We start from the raw sequence: 15064 nt of genomic DNA on the forward strand, positions 1-15064 counted from the left end.
AATAGAAATCGTGTTATCGATTAACTACCCTAGATATTTAAGGATATATGTTAAGAAACAGCAAATATTCGATAGTCAACGAATCAATGAATGTACCGTTGTAGCATAAGGAGGTATTTCCTACCACCTCACAGTCGAACACATCGAGTGAGTATTTTTGAATGGAGGACTTGTTATCATGATATTTAGGTATTAAGACCGAGGTGACGTCTTTTTAACCTAACTTATGTATTTCTTTTTTTATAATATTTTTCGGTTAGTAATTGCGAGATTTGGCAACACAATTGATCTAAAGAAGAGCAGAAGCTGTCCAAGTGGGATCCTGCAAGATACCTGTCGCGAGGATCAGTTTCTAAACCAAACCTAACCTTATTACGGGACTGACTGTTCTTACTACCATTAAACTTTAGAGGCCTGGCTACGCCTTTTTGTTTTCTTTTTCGGAAGATCTCAAGCCTTGGTGGTCTCTGAGGTACCATCTAATATTGGACCATTCATACCTATCCTTCGAGGGTCATCAAAACCACTTGGTCAGCCCGCCGGTTAGGAAGAGTATCTACCTTTCCGATGTCTCCTCTTTTTCTGAACTTGTTTCGTTCTGTCTGCCTTTGTTCGTCAGGTTCCGCGCAGCTCAGCCTGATGTCAGGGGTTTTTGTGGAGTTTGGCTCTTACTGATTCCTACTTGGATTTGGACGAATGGACGACGTACCCATCTAATGGGTACGGGAGTCTCAAAACATCCTGGATTTGAATTTAACAATTGAATAGACATTATATAGAAGCATCGTGACAATTTTTAGTGAATACTACTTTTCCAGCCTATGATTTCTTATATTTTTAATACCGCAATAACTTCACCTCCATAAAAAGTCGAATTGTATGATTGATGTAGTCAATTGGCAGACAGTCGGTCAAACTTCTTCTCTACGAAGTGTTGGTTTCACGCTTTGAATTGACAGTACAAATTTAAATATAAGTCTATCGCATAGATGGCGAATTTTGGAATTTAATTTCTCTATTTTTATGGTTATTCCGGTGTGGGTCTTTAGTTCGTGATTTGCTAAAGTATGATGACCATAATGGTCAAATGCATGTTTTGAAATTTTTGTTTTGTTCTAAAAAGAACACCCTATATAGATTTTAATGAGATAAGCAAAATTGTACTACTTATAACAACAACATAAACTTTACAGTACATCAACAATTTCTATTAAGTGAGTTAATAAATACAGTTATTTATAAAGTATATACAGTTATACATATGCAATACAAAATAGAAAAAGATACTAGTTACTCGAAATGCATAAAAACAAAATAGCAAAAGGCAAATGCTGACTGGCTTATTGACACTAGACACACATACATACATACATACAAATTATTAAAGGATGTGAAGAGATGAGAAAATATGACATGAGAAGAAGTGAGAGCGAGAGAGAGAGTAAAAGTTGATGCAAACAGTAAGGAAACGAGTAAATTGAAAGTTCAAAAGTTAGAATTTTAGATTATTTTAAATTCAAATATTAAAGAGGGGTTAATAAACATGCCAGTATTTAGAAAATTTGTTTAAAAACATATATTTTTTATTTTTTATATAAATATATATTTTTATTAAATAGAGGAAAAGAAATTTTGTATAAAAAGTGGGGTTATTTATGCAAAATTAGACTGTTATGGAGAGTTAGTGGCGTGCAGTTAGAAATAATGTGGATTTGCTTTTGAAATACGCTAATTACCAATGCGTGTAACGTGTGAGCTTAAAACGGTGGGAATATATTCACTATAATTGCGCTAGAATTGTAGAATTGTGGTCAAATCCTTAAGTACATGTTTGGGCATTCTCTCGCAAACTGGTGGCTAAAGCACACTATGTGTGTCAGGTAATTCTTTTCGATTTCAATTTTACAGCCAATTATTGTTATTTCCATGCGCACATGGTTTTATTATAATTTTTTTTTATTTTATAAATTTTGATTTGATGATTTTCTTTTGCGGCACGCGGCATGAGTTCAAAGTTCGCTAGACGGTTGATAGTAGCGCTGGTGCAGCCGTTGTTGGTATATCCGCCATTCATCGGGTATTACGTAAACAAGCTTTAAATATTTGCATACAATGAAGGTGGTAATTATTAATAACGGGTGGGGTAATATGGTTTTGAATTTTTTAATATTATTTTTTGTTGTTTTTGTTTTTTATTTGTTGTTGCTTTTGTTTTCTTTTGCAATGCACAAAAACACTCGTATGGCATGTAGTGTTTATATAGGTATGTATGTAGTGCGTTTTGGTACATATGTATATTGTTTTGGGTCAATTTGATTTGTATACATGAAAATATGTCAGTATGCTGTATGTGCGTTTACACAAAACGAGAGCGTTTAAACACATTTGTGTTGGTTGAAGTTAACAAAAACTGGAATGTTACACTAATATTCCTTAATACTAAACCAATTTGAGCGCGAATTTACCTTCTGTGCTTTGTTTTTGCGCGATGTCTTGCAGATGGTACAAATCGCTTGCACCAATGCAATGAATACCAAAGCTGCTATGAGGCCGAGCACTATGTACAAGCGCACTTCGGAGAGCTCGAAGAATGAGAGGAGTGTGTCCTCGCTTTTGTCGGCGACTTTGTCTGCAAGATGGAGAAAAAAAAATATTTTAATGAAATAAAAATAAAATAAAATAAAATAAATGAAATAATCATATTAAATATAATAATTAATAAATAAGTAAATAAATTTAATTATCTAAAAGTTTAATTTAACATACATATACGCTCAGATTCAAATAAAATAAATAAAAAAATCACGTATACGCCATGTCATCCACTTACATTCTAACGCCATGAAATCCAAAAATTGTGGATCTACGGTGAGTGAGCCCACTTTGCCCGTGGCAATTTTATCCTGCAATGCTGCTTTCACTATTTCACCACTCTTAACCGCTTCACTGTTATCAACGCCAACGGTATTTGTCGCCAATGCATGTCCCTTCTCATAATCGGCTCTATCGAACATCGCTTGCAGTTTGGCTAACACTGTTGTGCCTTGTCTGTTTGAACAAAATTGAAAAATGAGCAATAAAAATATATTTCAATCAACCCTGGACCTAAGTACGTCTTTGGTGTACAATTTTTATTGATATTATGTATACATGTATATTATCAGGGCTGGGGTAATTCTTGAACCGATTTTGGATTCAATTCCAATAGGTGATTTTACCGAAAGCAACGTACCTCAAAAGATATTTACCGAAGTTCTCAGCCCCGATTTTCCAGGCAGAGAATGTACTGTGATATTTCTTTGCTATTCCATTCTCCTAGGCTGGCTGATTATATTTTTTTTCAACAGATACTTTAATAAGCCAAGAAAAATGCAAATGTTTTTATCGCACATTTTAACTGCGATCAGAGTGGGCTTTAATCATTGCGTGAGACCTCTCAGCAATACGATCATCCAATTAAAAATCATGCTTATTTCGTACAGGGTAGTTAAGAAGAGCAACTGGTTTTTTCATTTATTTTCGCTATATATAATATATGATCTATATATAAAATACGGCTTAATAGACCGAAGTCTATTCTCAGATCATAAGAGATCCTGATCAGCCCTTAGTAGTTTAGTCAGAAAGTTTTGTTAAGGCGGATTGCTTTAATAGAAACGTCTTACCACTTTTCATATATTTATCAAAAGAACTATCTTTCATCACACCACTTATTATCGGCTTTCCTAGCTCTTAATGACTTTTTTTCGAAAACGAAAAAATTTCAATAATATAATATAAATAACTGCTTGATAAATTAACCGTTACTTACTTTTCAAAACCGACTATTTCCGTCTTATAGTAACCAGGTATACTATTTAGCACACCATTGAAAGAGTCCGAAATAGTGGCGGCCAAGTTATTGAATTCCACTGAACCCGGTGCTGGTGCCTCGAAGGATTCTGCGAGTTTCATGAGTTTTACACCAACAGCGTACACAAGCCGATCAGGAGCTGGTGTTGCTGTATTCATAATGCTCTCTAGTTCTACGAATTGCAGAAATAAATTTAGAATTTAAACTTAAAAAGGTAATGGAATTGAGTGTGGTGTGGAAATACCTTTGCCGCAGGACTTAATGCAGACGCGTGTAGCCGAAATAGTCGGCGTGCGTTCGTGTTTGGCCATTTTCTTGTTTACGGCGTGGAAAGCGCCGCCCAGCACAGGGAAGAATAAATATAGACAATGATCATCGGTGAACGATAAGTCCTGCAAAGGGGAATGCGAGAATATATTTCAATATTGGAAACTCTTGTCTGAGTCTACACTCCCACGCTTCGCTTACCTGCTCATCATTGCTCACACGTTTACGATCGAATTCCAAAATAGTCACGCCGTACTCGATGCGTCCGGTCGGTGTACCGATAATGTCTTGACGCACATCCAGTTTGGGTGCACCGTAGCCATTGATCCATGTATCCATTAAGAAGGGACGTCCATTGCGATCCACCCAACCGATAATGGCATCCGTTTGTGACATTTTCTCGTCATTACTGAAACCAATACCGGTCCAGGTCTTTGTGTTCGAAGTCTCTATATGCCAACGCATCACGTCACCGCGTCCCACCGTTTCCCATGCTGCATAATATTCGCAGGTGTGATTTTCAGGCGAACAGTTGCTTGGATATTTCCAATGACCCATGCAGTCGTTGCCCAGTAAATTGATGGAGGGTTCCGTTACGCCGTCTTTGGTGACAGTCTTTTCCTTTTCTACAATTAACGAAATCAATCACTTTAAATACTTAAAGTTAAACACGATCCGAACTTACCGAAGAAATTCAACTGTGTAACGCCACGTTGCATTTTGTGTCCGTGATACTTGAGTTCGTCTGGTTGATAGAAGTCTTTTACAGACGCGCTTTCCGTTTCGATGCCTGACGCTGGTATATGCACATATTGATTAGGTTCCTGACCCTTCGCCCAAATGACATGTGTCAATGCATCGTCCAAAGTGTGATCTGTAGGCTCAGTGGCTACGAGTTTCTTGCGGAAGATGATTGTGGTTACACCGTTCTCTTCAAAGCCTGTACCAAGCGAAAGATCTGATTTGCCGCCGTAGAACTCGTCTTTGCGTGGTGTAGAACGGTCACGTGTGTAGTAATCGCCAACCCGACTGGCCATACCGCGTGCTGAGCCAATAACTATGTCTGTACAATCCATAGGATTGAAATCGAATTTCGGTGTATAGGGATTCAGTCTCAATTTCGGTTCTGCATGAGGAAAGAGAAATAATCTGAGCTTATTGTTCTTTTAAAAATTGTATTAAAGAAATAATAAAATTATGCATTAGTTTTAAGTGCTTGGTGCTTGAAGGGTGTTGGGTGTAAGATGGATGTAGGAAATTATTATGTGAATGAGTAGTGCGTATATATTTACCACTTTTGGTAATAGTTTGTTTGGAATGCGGTTCCGGTACGGCTGATGGCTCCGGTACAGAATTGGGTTCTGGGGCCGGTTCTGCAGATGGCTCTGGCTCGGCAGATGGTTCCGGTATTGAGAATGGTTCTGGTTTAGCTGATGGCTCTGGTTCGGCTTTTGGTTCTGGTTCGGCTTTTGGTTCTGGCTCGGCTGTTGGCTCTGGCTCGGCTTTTGGTTCCGGCTCGGCTATTGGCTCTGGTTCGGCTTTTGGCTCCGGCTCGGCTTTTGGTTCCGGCTCAGCCTTTGGCTCTGGTTCTGCTTTCGGCTCTGGCTCTGCGCTAGGCTCCGGTTCTGCATTTGGTTCGGGTTCCGCTTTTGGTTCCGGCTCCGCCTTTGGCTCTGGTTCAGCGGTAGGCTCTGGTTCCGCTTTCGGCTCTGGTGTAGCTGCTGGTTCAGGTTCAGGTTTTGGTTCGTTTTCAGTGGTCGTTTCTAATATATTATTAGTATTTGCAAAGGGAATAAAATATTTTGGAAGTATTTGAAGTGCGATTAATACTAGTGGTAAGTGTAAACAAATACAAAAATTAGTGTTATATACTAAAGCTAGTAGACATATGTGACATGTGCTTCTATTTTATTGTATTTATAATTAAACATACTATTTTTTTACATACCTGGCGCTTGACGTCGTCTGCGTCCTGCTGAGGAGCTCACGCGATATGACACACTTGTCGCCACTGACGTAACTCCATCCATGCTCTGTAGTAAATCATCGTCATGTTTAGCTACCCGTTTGGATTTTGTGGATGCAGCTGGCTCTGGCGCGGGTTCAGCGCTTGGTTCCGGTTCAGCCGACGGTTCTGGTGTTGGTTCAGCGATAGGTTCAGGTTCTGCTTTTGGCTCAGGTTCCGCTGAAGGTTCTGGTTCTGGTTCCGCTTTAGGTTCAGGTTCAGCTGATGGCTCTGGCTCTGCTTTCGGTTCTGGTTCCGCTTTCGGTTCAGGCTCCGCACTGGGTTCAGGTTCAGCACTCGGTTCGGGCTCTGGTTCAGCACTTGGTTCACTTGCGGTTAACGTGGTTTTCAAATCGCCAATGTCACGTATGAGTGGGAAGTTTTTGCACTCAGCATTAAGTGAATTCGGACGCCAACCCAAACCTACCCACGAAGTGCCATTTACTTTGAGTACAAACTCAATTTCCTTATGCTCTTCCAACAAACGCCAATACATTTGATAATCTGGCGACAATTGTTTCATTGAATATGCGGTCATGTCTATTTCGGTAGTCCTATAAGGTGATTTCTTATTACAGCCGATGCCATTCCAACCGAAATTGCAATAACACTGTTTACGTGGCAGTGATGTGCCGGCCAGATCAATACACTTGCCCTGATTACCACAGTCTGTATTGCTGGAACACTCATCTTTGTATTGGCACTGCGGGCCATAAAAGTTCTTATCGCATTTACAACGCGATGGGAAATATTTGCCATTGCCCGAACAAGTCTCACGGAAGTCTTTGCGATTCTTTATATCAACATCGGCACAAGACCAAAAACGATAACCGGCTGACCATTCATCAGCCTGACGCAACAGGCGCAGTGTGCAATTAAAGCACTCGAAATCTTTGGGTATGCTCACTTGAAAGGACTGGGCTCTGTATGTGTGGAGATAAGTTGAACATAAAATAAATATATAAATGAGAGGTTATGTTGTAATGTGTTTTGTATTACTTACGTAACATCCGTGCGCACGAATTCAGATTCATTCACGTGCGGTGTTAGGTCCAACAAAGGACGGTCGAGCGCGTCGAGTAATTGCAGGCGGAAGCCACCCTGAAATTAAAAGAAGACGCAAAGTTTAGTTAGTAAAGCAGATTTAATGTTAGATTAAGTATAATATATTTCTAATTATGTTGCAATTTGTTTTGTGTCTACCATCCAAAAATGTTAGGGACTAAACAATTATACCCGAACACAATATGCTACTGCAGTGTTTTTCTAGCAGACGTTGCTGCGATTAAGGTAGTATTGGACACCGGCTACGTAGGGTAGCCTCCTTTAGAGAGGTATGCATTCACTGCGAACTTAATACATACAATCTTAATCCACAGCTTCCCGGTCACCGTGGAATCGTTGATAACTGTAAAGCGGATAAGCTTGCAAGAGGGGGTACCCTAGCAACATTGACGACAGAATGGGAGCGGGTTGGCAGTCCATAGCCCACTTGCGTAAAAGGTTCTTCGGACTGCTTCCTCTCAGCAAGATCCATCTCGGCGCGATCATGGGTGTGCTCACCGGACATTATCCAATAGGAATTTGGATCTTGGTAAAAGCTGGCTAGAATTGAATTAGTCGTCTAAAGAAGTTTGTAACAGATTCAAAGTGGAATAGGGATAATATCATAAAAACCCCAGAAAAAATATTTATTTCAAAGAAGTATAGGAAACACTCGTATGTGTTTTTATTTTCGTACAATTCAGTTGGTTATTCTTGATATGATATTCCTATGACGGAAAATTTATAAATAATTGGAGGGCTGCCATCTGTTTGTGACATTTTATTAAAAAAAAAATATATATTTGATAAAGAAACACAATAATGACGGAGCCAAACTAAAGCTATTCCACCCAAAATTAATTTAAGAACAGGTTTATTATGCTACAACAATAACAACAACTCTTATAAACCGCTTAAAATGTCCAACTATTGTATTTACTATACTAGATACCACTTCAATTTAGCTCTACCTTACTTCATTCTTTATAAACTTTTGTGTTGCAAAAGTGCAACGAGCTCCCAGACCAAAATTACTCAGCGTCATCTTCATCATGATTGGGCAAATAGGGTCCTAACGTGCTTAGACCATATTAAGCACAAACCCACCTCAGGCATACTACAAGCGTGTCGTGGCGATATAATTTTTGTATAATAATTATTATTTTGTTTTCAGAATTTTACTTTTTTTACTTCATTTTTGTTTTTGCTAAATGCTTATCACAAGCAAAAGTCACAAGCGCAAAGTGTTTGAGCGTCTGTCAAGCTCCACTGAAGTTCCAAGTAGCGCTCACTCGAGCAGCTAGTTACTCCATTAATATATATGTATATATAAACTACATACTATATGTTTGTACATATGTATTCACTGTTGTTGCAAACGGTTCGATACTTTTATGACTTTGGCTGAATATGTGCAGGTGTGCTATGTGTGTGCATGTATGTATGGTGTTACAAAAAATCAGTCAGCGTAAAAGCGCCTGCCGCCACTGAATTGTTCTTGAAATGCAGTTATTATAATTTAAAACAATATATGAGAATTTTAGCACACATCGCCTTATAATTGCATTATTATATATACATATAGAATGTAATTATTTGTGTGTGAGTTTTTGCGATAAGTAGCTTGTAGAGTCTAACAACACACACACACCTCCTACCCCCTCACAGAGTCTAAAATTTTAATTATTAGGTAAGCAAAAATTAACTACGAGTAACACATAATGCATATATACATATGTATATGTATGTGTGTGTATGCCGGCATATAATCATATTTAACTTCATACAAGACTCTATTCTTAATGAGTAACGCTTATTAAATAATAATAATCCCTTGTATGTAGATATGTACATATGTGTGCCTAGCATAAAGAGGCAGTAAACAGTAAATTTTAATGAATGAGAACTAAAACAGCGTCACTCGAAGGTGAAAAATTGCCGCAATACTCACTTCATGTGTACTTAATTAGATGATTAAGGCAAAAAAGAATTATAAATAAAATAATAATACAAAAGATGGATTGAAGAGGAAAAAGATAAAACAGAGATAAAATAATAATAATTATAACAAAAAAATGGTCTTCCTCTAATAAATAAATAAAAAACAAATGCATTTTTATGATATCTTGCTCTGCAATCTCTTAACGCCTTGGAAAATTAATAATTTCGTAATTAGAACTCAAAACAGTGTTTAATTCACTTTATTAAGCTGAATGTGTTCCATGGTTCCGTTCCGTCGGAAATGTCATAACTATCCAATATATTTTTATTTTTTTACTTTCTTAAATCGCAGCAATATCAATATTCTTAAAGCATAATCTGGATTTCGATCCATATGATTTCTTTAATTCAAATTATTTAACGTTCGAACAGCTGTTGAAGGCTAATAATTTCATACTTTATATGCGTGAAGCACGCATGATCATCGATCATTTGAATATATAAATATTTAGTCTCCATCTGCAAATTTAGTAAACATTTCTTTATCATTAAAATTCCATCAAACTCTAATCGAAGCCACGGCTGGCATGCACTTGAACCCCTATTGAGCGCAACACTTCGTTGAACTGTCAGATAAGCATCACATTTTAATTGTTATGAAACAGAAGCGACATTTTTAAGAGAGCACAAAAAATGATCTGATTTGAGCTATAATGTTAGCAAAATGTGTTACGTATATATATATATATATTGATCATAAAACATATATATATTTTTTCAATTTATGTATGTAGCCCGACATCACCATTCAGGTGCCGGAATTTGTAAACAACATTAGACCTTAATTTTATCTAACTCTTAATATTTTGCAATGTATTATTAAAGAATAAAATGAAACAAGTTCATATAAGCCATCTTCGATTCAACACTTCTGTGCTCGCTATATGTTAGTGCTGGCTCTTTTGTCAATAAAATTTAAAGGGATCCAATTGAATTCATTAAAGTGCCATAACCGCTAACTGTAGTATTATACCAGTCTATTTGAATTATACCAGTTGTCTGTTCTATTCGCTACACTGATAATAGATACAGCAGACAAGGCTAATGTTGAGAATAAATATTTACAAAAAATGAATTATAATTTACAAAAAAGTTTAGCCGTGAAATGTCATAGAGCCTCATATAGCTGTTTGTAAATATATTTACACTATCGGTGTGATTACTATAATTTACACCGTAGCGCTATAAATATATTGTTGTTGTGTTTTTTTCACGTGTAGTCCACTTAAATTATAACCACATAACACGATAACTTGAGGTTCGATTTATGTTTTTTATTCATTTATGACGCATACACCTGGTTAAACAAAAGTTATCAGAAGTTTTTCTCAGAACAAATGGGGAAATACTGAATATATTTTCTAATATATATAGGCGGAAATTATTTAGTAAGCTTACAATCTTTTTCCCCTTGATGTTTTCCGGTCTTTCACTCTCAACCATCACTTCAAAACCAATAATGGATTCGAGGATTTATGACTATTTGAACGAGGACTGAGAACTGAGGTCTAAATTTTTCTTTTGTTTTATCTAATAAGACTGAAAATTCGTATGAAGTTTTCAATCTTTTCAGCAACTCGCTTGAATAGAAAGTTCAAATCGGAATAGAAAAATATCGGGGATTCTTTATAAACTAAAACTGAAGTTTATCGAAGGATTATACTCGTATATATGAATTCTGTCTTATTTTCATAATTTTTATAAATTTTATTTTTTTAGCAATACAAGACCCATTATATGCATTGATTAGTGCACTTCATAATGAGTAAATAAATACAAAATCTAGATAATTGATTTCACAAACAATCAAACTTATCGTGCTCATGACATACTACGAAATAACACGACACATTTGAGGTAAATACTTGTACATTGTGATACCTGTGTGACAAGAAACACCTTCGCACCTCCCATTGAGTATGCGGGGTGCCCACTTGACTTGATCTTGAGAATATTTTGATCGTGATAATTTTTGCTTTCCTCTTCATCATTTCACTATTTAAATAGTCAATATTTTGCATTTATATATTAGTAATTTAGACCTATTGACGAGCAGTCTTTCGTGAATTTTTGAGTTGTAAAGTTGTCGCGTTAACGCACCTATCTAAGCAAATATTAAATTATTAATATTCTATTAGTACATATATAAGATGTTCTCGTTCCCTCATAAAAATACCGTAAACGGTGTCCTTTTGTACGTTTTACTTGCTGTGACATATGTAACGGCAGATGAGCATGCGGTTAACCCATCCGTACCTCGGACGTGTTACAGTTGTGAGGGCATCAATTGTTTGCGTGTCACAAAGTTGAATGTCACCAGCGAATGTTCGGATTTGATGGATTATTGTGTGACAGTTTTCAGAGGATGTAAGTGATTTCGATTAAGGGGATTTAGTGTGAAGAAATTATAAAAAATATGAAATTAATAGTGCGTTCAGAATTTGAAGAATCTGAAATGAATTCAAAACATATTGTCTACCAACGTATGGTCGTATAAAATTACGAGTATTCCGAAACGAAAAAAAATAGTGACAAGCCATCAAAAAAACATATAAACTCCATTTATTTAAATATTTAGTTCAAACTTAATATTATTTTTTGAGTTAATGCTGAATTTAACAGTGTTTATAACGAGTCAGAACGTGTCAGTCTATGTAGGGAAGCAAAAGTATCAGTAAAAGTTCCACAAATGTCGATTTTCATTACAATTAAAACGTCTAAGGCCGCAGAATATAAAATGAAAGTGTTTGCCTTAAAACTGTTATAATGCTGAAGATAGTTATCGAAATATTCGTCAGCCGTTTAAATTCGATTCAGAATACACTACTGAATATCATCTATATACTGAATGCTATAGATGAAAAATTGTGTTATCCTGTCGGTATATTTGGTCCTCCACAGTCATTTTCTAGTTCTCATATATATTTTGTTGTATTGTAAAATCTTTGATTGGAATATATTAGTTTTAATCTACCAATTTCAACCGAAATCCGGATAGTAATAGTATCTGATTCCAATAATTTAAAAGTACATCATTACTTAAAGTTTTTTGGGAACATTTATTATGGAATATATGGGATATAGTAGGGCGTTTGTCTAAAGAACTTGTGGTTAGTGCAGATCGATTTACAGTGTACAATTCAGTGAGGAGTAAAACTAATTCTTGAAACCTAGTTCTTGTTCTCCTTAAGATAAAAAAGGATTTGTCGTTTAGAAAATTGATTTATGGGTTTCATCTAAACATTTTGAAAAATATAATATTTTTAGGTAATATCCTGGATGTTTTTGAGAAAGTTTACATTTTATTTTCTAATAAAGTGTTACTTTATTACTATTAAAGTAAATAGTTCTTATGCGAAATTTATATTATTTTCTGTTCTTCTGATTTGTGCCAGTTTCGTCCGCTCTGTTGGAAACAGGCGGGACATTACTATAGATAATTGAAGGGTAAAATAAAGCTAGAACTATTTAACCGGATGATCTGTCATTATACATCAATATTGTAAAAGGACATTTCCTTTAATTATAATGTATTACCTATCGACGTTCTCTATTTCTTATTTTCCTTTATTCTTGCAGTCACTGTCGTCGCTCGTGGTTGCTATGGCGACTTGGAAGAACAATTGCGTGAGAAATGCGACTCAGCTGATCATCCTGAATGTGTAAAATGCTACGGCAATCGTTGCAATGACAAAGGACGCGCCGATTTCAAATGCATCGAGTGCAAGTCGAGTGAGGTAAGTGGAAATGCATACTCTCTGACAATCCTTTCAAATTAAATGTTATACTTCCACTTCCCTCGCAGGATAAAAGATGCGCCTCCGACACCAGCGTCTTGACCGCCGTACAATGCCCCGTGCCAACGGCACAGAACTCTTACTGTTACGTGCGCGAATCCAAGGAAGAAGGCATCAGTCGTGGCTGTTACGTACATCAACAAGATCAGGAGGAGTGTCTCAATGACGCACAGTGCTCGATGTGTTTGAGCGATGACGCCGTGGCTTGCAATGGTTACAAAGTGAACACAGAAGTTGTATCAGGCGGCAGCAGTGTACTTAGCAATGTCAATGTCGCATCTACCGCTACTTTTGTGCTGCTGGCTTACGTTGTGCGTTCACTATAAATGTGTGGTTGTGTGTGTAGTTGTTTTTTAGTAAACATTAAGTATTTTTGATAAAAAAATATTAAATACCGAATTCTCGCGATAAGTTGGTGTTATAAAATTTATAACCTTTTAATCTACATATTGTACGAATAAAGTAATTCTAATGGCTAGTCTTAGTTAAGCGTATAACTAACTATAAGTTCATTACCAAACACACTTTTTGTGAGTACATTATATACAGGGTGGGGGAATTCATGCATCTAAAAAAGCATAGTCCAAGAAAAAGGAAGAAGCAGAGAGCTTCTAAAAATGTTCCATTTATGAGATCTGAATTTTACAATCGATTATGTTGATAACTGAGTTTGGTTATATGAAAAAATCATGCAAATTTAAGTTCAACGGATTCACGTCAACATGGAGAAAATTTAATCTGTATTAGGTAATTCAAATGCATGTAAAAAGCCTTTCCCTTAGTTGGTGATAAAGATAAATTTAGCTAGAAAGATAACCAATTGACAAGTTCGGTGACAATTTGGTGCCTCAAAGCTTGATTTCTTCTCCTTGGTTTTACAGGGTGACTCCAATTCATTCACTATTTTTTTCTCTTTTAATTTCTCTCTACTTCCGTTACCGAAAATTGTTACTATCCATGGATATATCTTCGTGAGCGTAGTCAGTGGTATTGTGTGCTAAGTGCATATTGGATCTCTTGGGATCAAATCTGAGAGTGTTACCGCCCATAATTTAGCCTGTACTTGGACTTACGAAAATTTTGGATTTTTGTTATGAAGATTTCTTTTAAATAATCGAATTAATTTAATTATATTACGGGAAACGTTCTTCCATGCAGAAAAAAATATAAAAAATATTATTGATAATGACATATTTCTAAGCAGTGCTGCCAAATTATTTCACTCAGGGGTGATTTTGACGATTGCTGTTGGCGATGTTCCTTGCCACAAAAGTTAGTTTCGCTCGTCGACAGAGCAATTCACTTTTGAAAAGTCTACAGTGCCTCCAAGAGTTATTTCTACCACTACAAGTAACCGCAGATGTTTTCATTTATTATTTCGAATAAATATCGAAGCAATTCACAAATTGAAGTCATCGAAATGACTAATTATACTAGTTCTTCATCCCCAGTCTGTTCCAATCAAACATATTCATGTCTAATCTTGAACCCTGTTAGAAAGATAAGTTTGAATTATAAAAATCGATTATTGACCTTTGCTAGGAAGATAAGTTTCAATGTACTAGAACGATAGACGTACTTGAACATTTAATTCAAGGAAAATCATAATTATTATGACATTTAACTATTTAGTTCCTATAAAATTGGAATATAATCTAAATTTACGCTTTTCATCATTATTTAAATCTACAGTTGATTATAATTATACTCGCAAATATGCCAATTTAAAATAACCCCGAAAATGCTAAATATACATACATATAGTCTGGCGGAATTTCCGGGATTATCAGCTATTATCAAGCAATTCACTAATTATTTGAATCTAACAAAAAACCACTCGAATCCCGATCGTGTGTTGCTAGTCACATTTTTACGCTTGCTGATAAAGTAGCAAGCACTTGGAATTCCAAAGACCAAAAATTACCGTTATGATGCGCCAATTAGTTTCATGGGTTCGAATAAACGTAAACCGAAGTGCTTCGAAATTTATGACAATAACTCTATTAATTTGAACCACTTCTAAATAACAGTAAAACATAATTTATGAGACTTAACTGGGTTTGTCACAAAAAATGTTATTTTATCTTAATCGTAGAT

General features: G+C 36.0%; 2 protein-coding genes across 7 annotated transcripts in view; one reads left to right on the forward strand and one right to left on the reverse strand.

Annotated features, from left to right (window-relative positions):
- LOC105209815 (uncharacterized) overlaps window positions 1-15064 on the reverse strand; it is a 140356-nt gene that overhangs the window by 2095 nt on the left and 123197 nt on the right. For 3 of the 6 annotated variants that reach the window (XM_054233953.1, XM_011180421.3, XM_054233952.1), the window contains 9 exons: window positions 7129-7226; window positions 6069-7048; window positions 5413-5883; window positions 4806-5246; window positions 4322-4746; window positions 4098-4245; window positions 3812-4025; window positions 2831-3048; window positions 2466-2629 (listed from right to left, as the gene is read on the reverse strand). In XM_054233953.1, coding sequence (XP_054089928.1) covers window positions 2466-2629; window positions 2831-3048; window positions 3812-4025; window positions 4098-4245; window positions 4322-4746; window positions 4806-5246; window positions 5413-5883; window positions 6069-7048; window positions 7129-7226 — 3159 coding nt within the window. Of the gene's footprint in view, window positions 1-1736; window positions 2094-2465; window positions 2630-2830; window positions 3049-3811; window positions 4026-4097; window positions 4246-4321; window positions 4747-4805; window positions 5247-5412; window positions 5884-6068; window positions 7049-7128; window positions 7227-15064 lie in introns of all 6 variants that reach the window. The other 3 variants (XR_008471858.1, XR_008471859.1, XM_011180424.3) reach the window with 3 other exon arrangements.
- Window positions 11207-13491, forward strand: LOC105209814 (uncharacterized). The gene is made up of 3 exons (XM_011180420.3): window positions 11207-11537; window positions 12750-12907; window positions 12976-13491. Exons 1-3 carry the CDS (start codon window positions 11321-11323, stop codon window positions 13291-13293), a joined length of 693 nt encoding a protein of 230 aa, XP_011178722.2. The 5' UTR covers window positions 11207-11320; the 3' UTR covers window positions 13294-13491.

This window comes from Zeugodacus cucurbitae, chromosome 6 (genome assembly GCF_028554725.1).
Source record: "Zeugodacus cucurbitae isolate PBARC_wt_2022May chromosome 6, idZeuCucr1.2, whole genome shotgun sequence".
NCBI classification, from domain to species: domain Eukaryota; kingdom Metazoa; phylum Arthropoda; class Insecta; order Diptera; family Tephritidae; genus Zeugodacus; species Zeugodacus cucurbitae.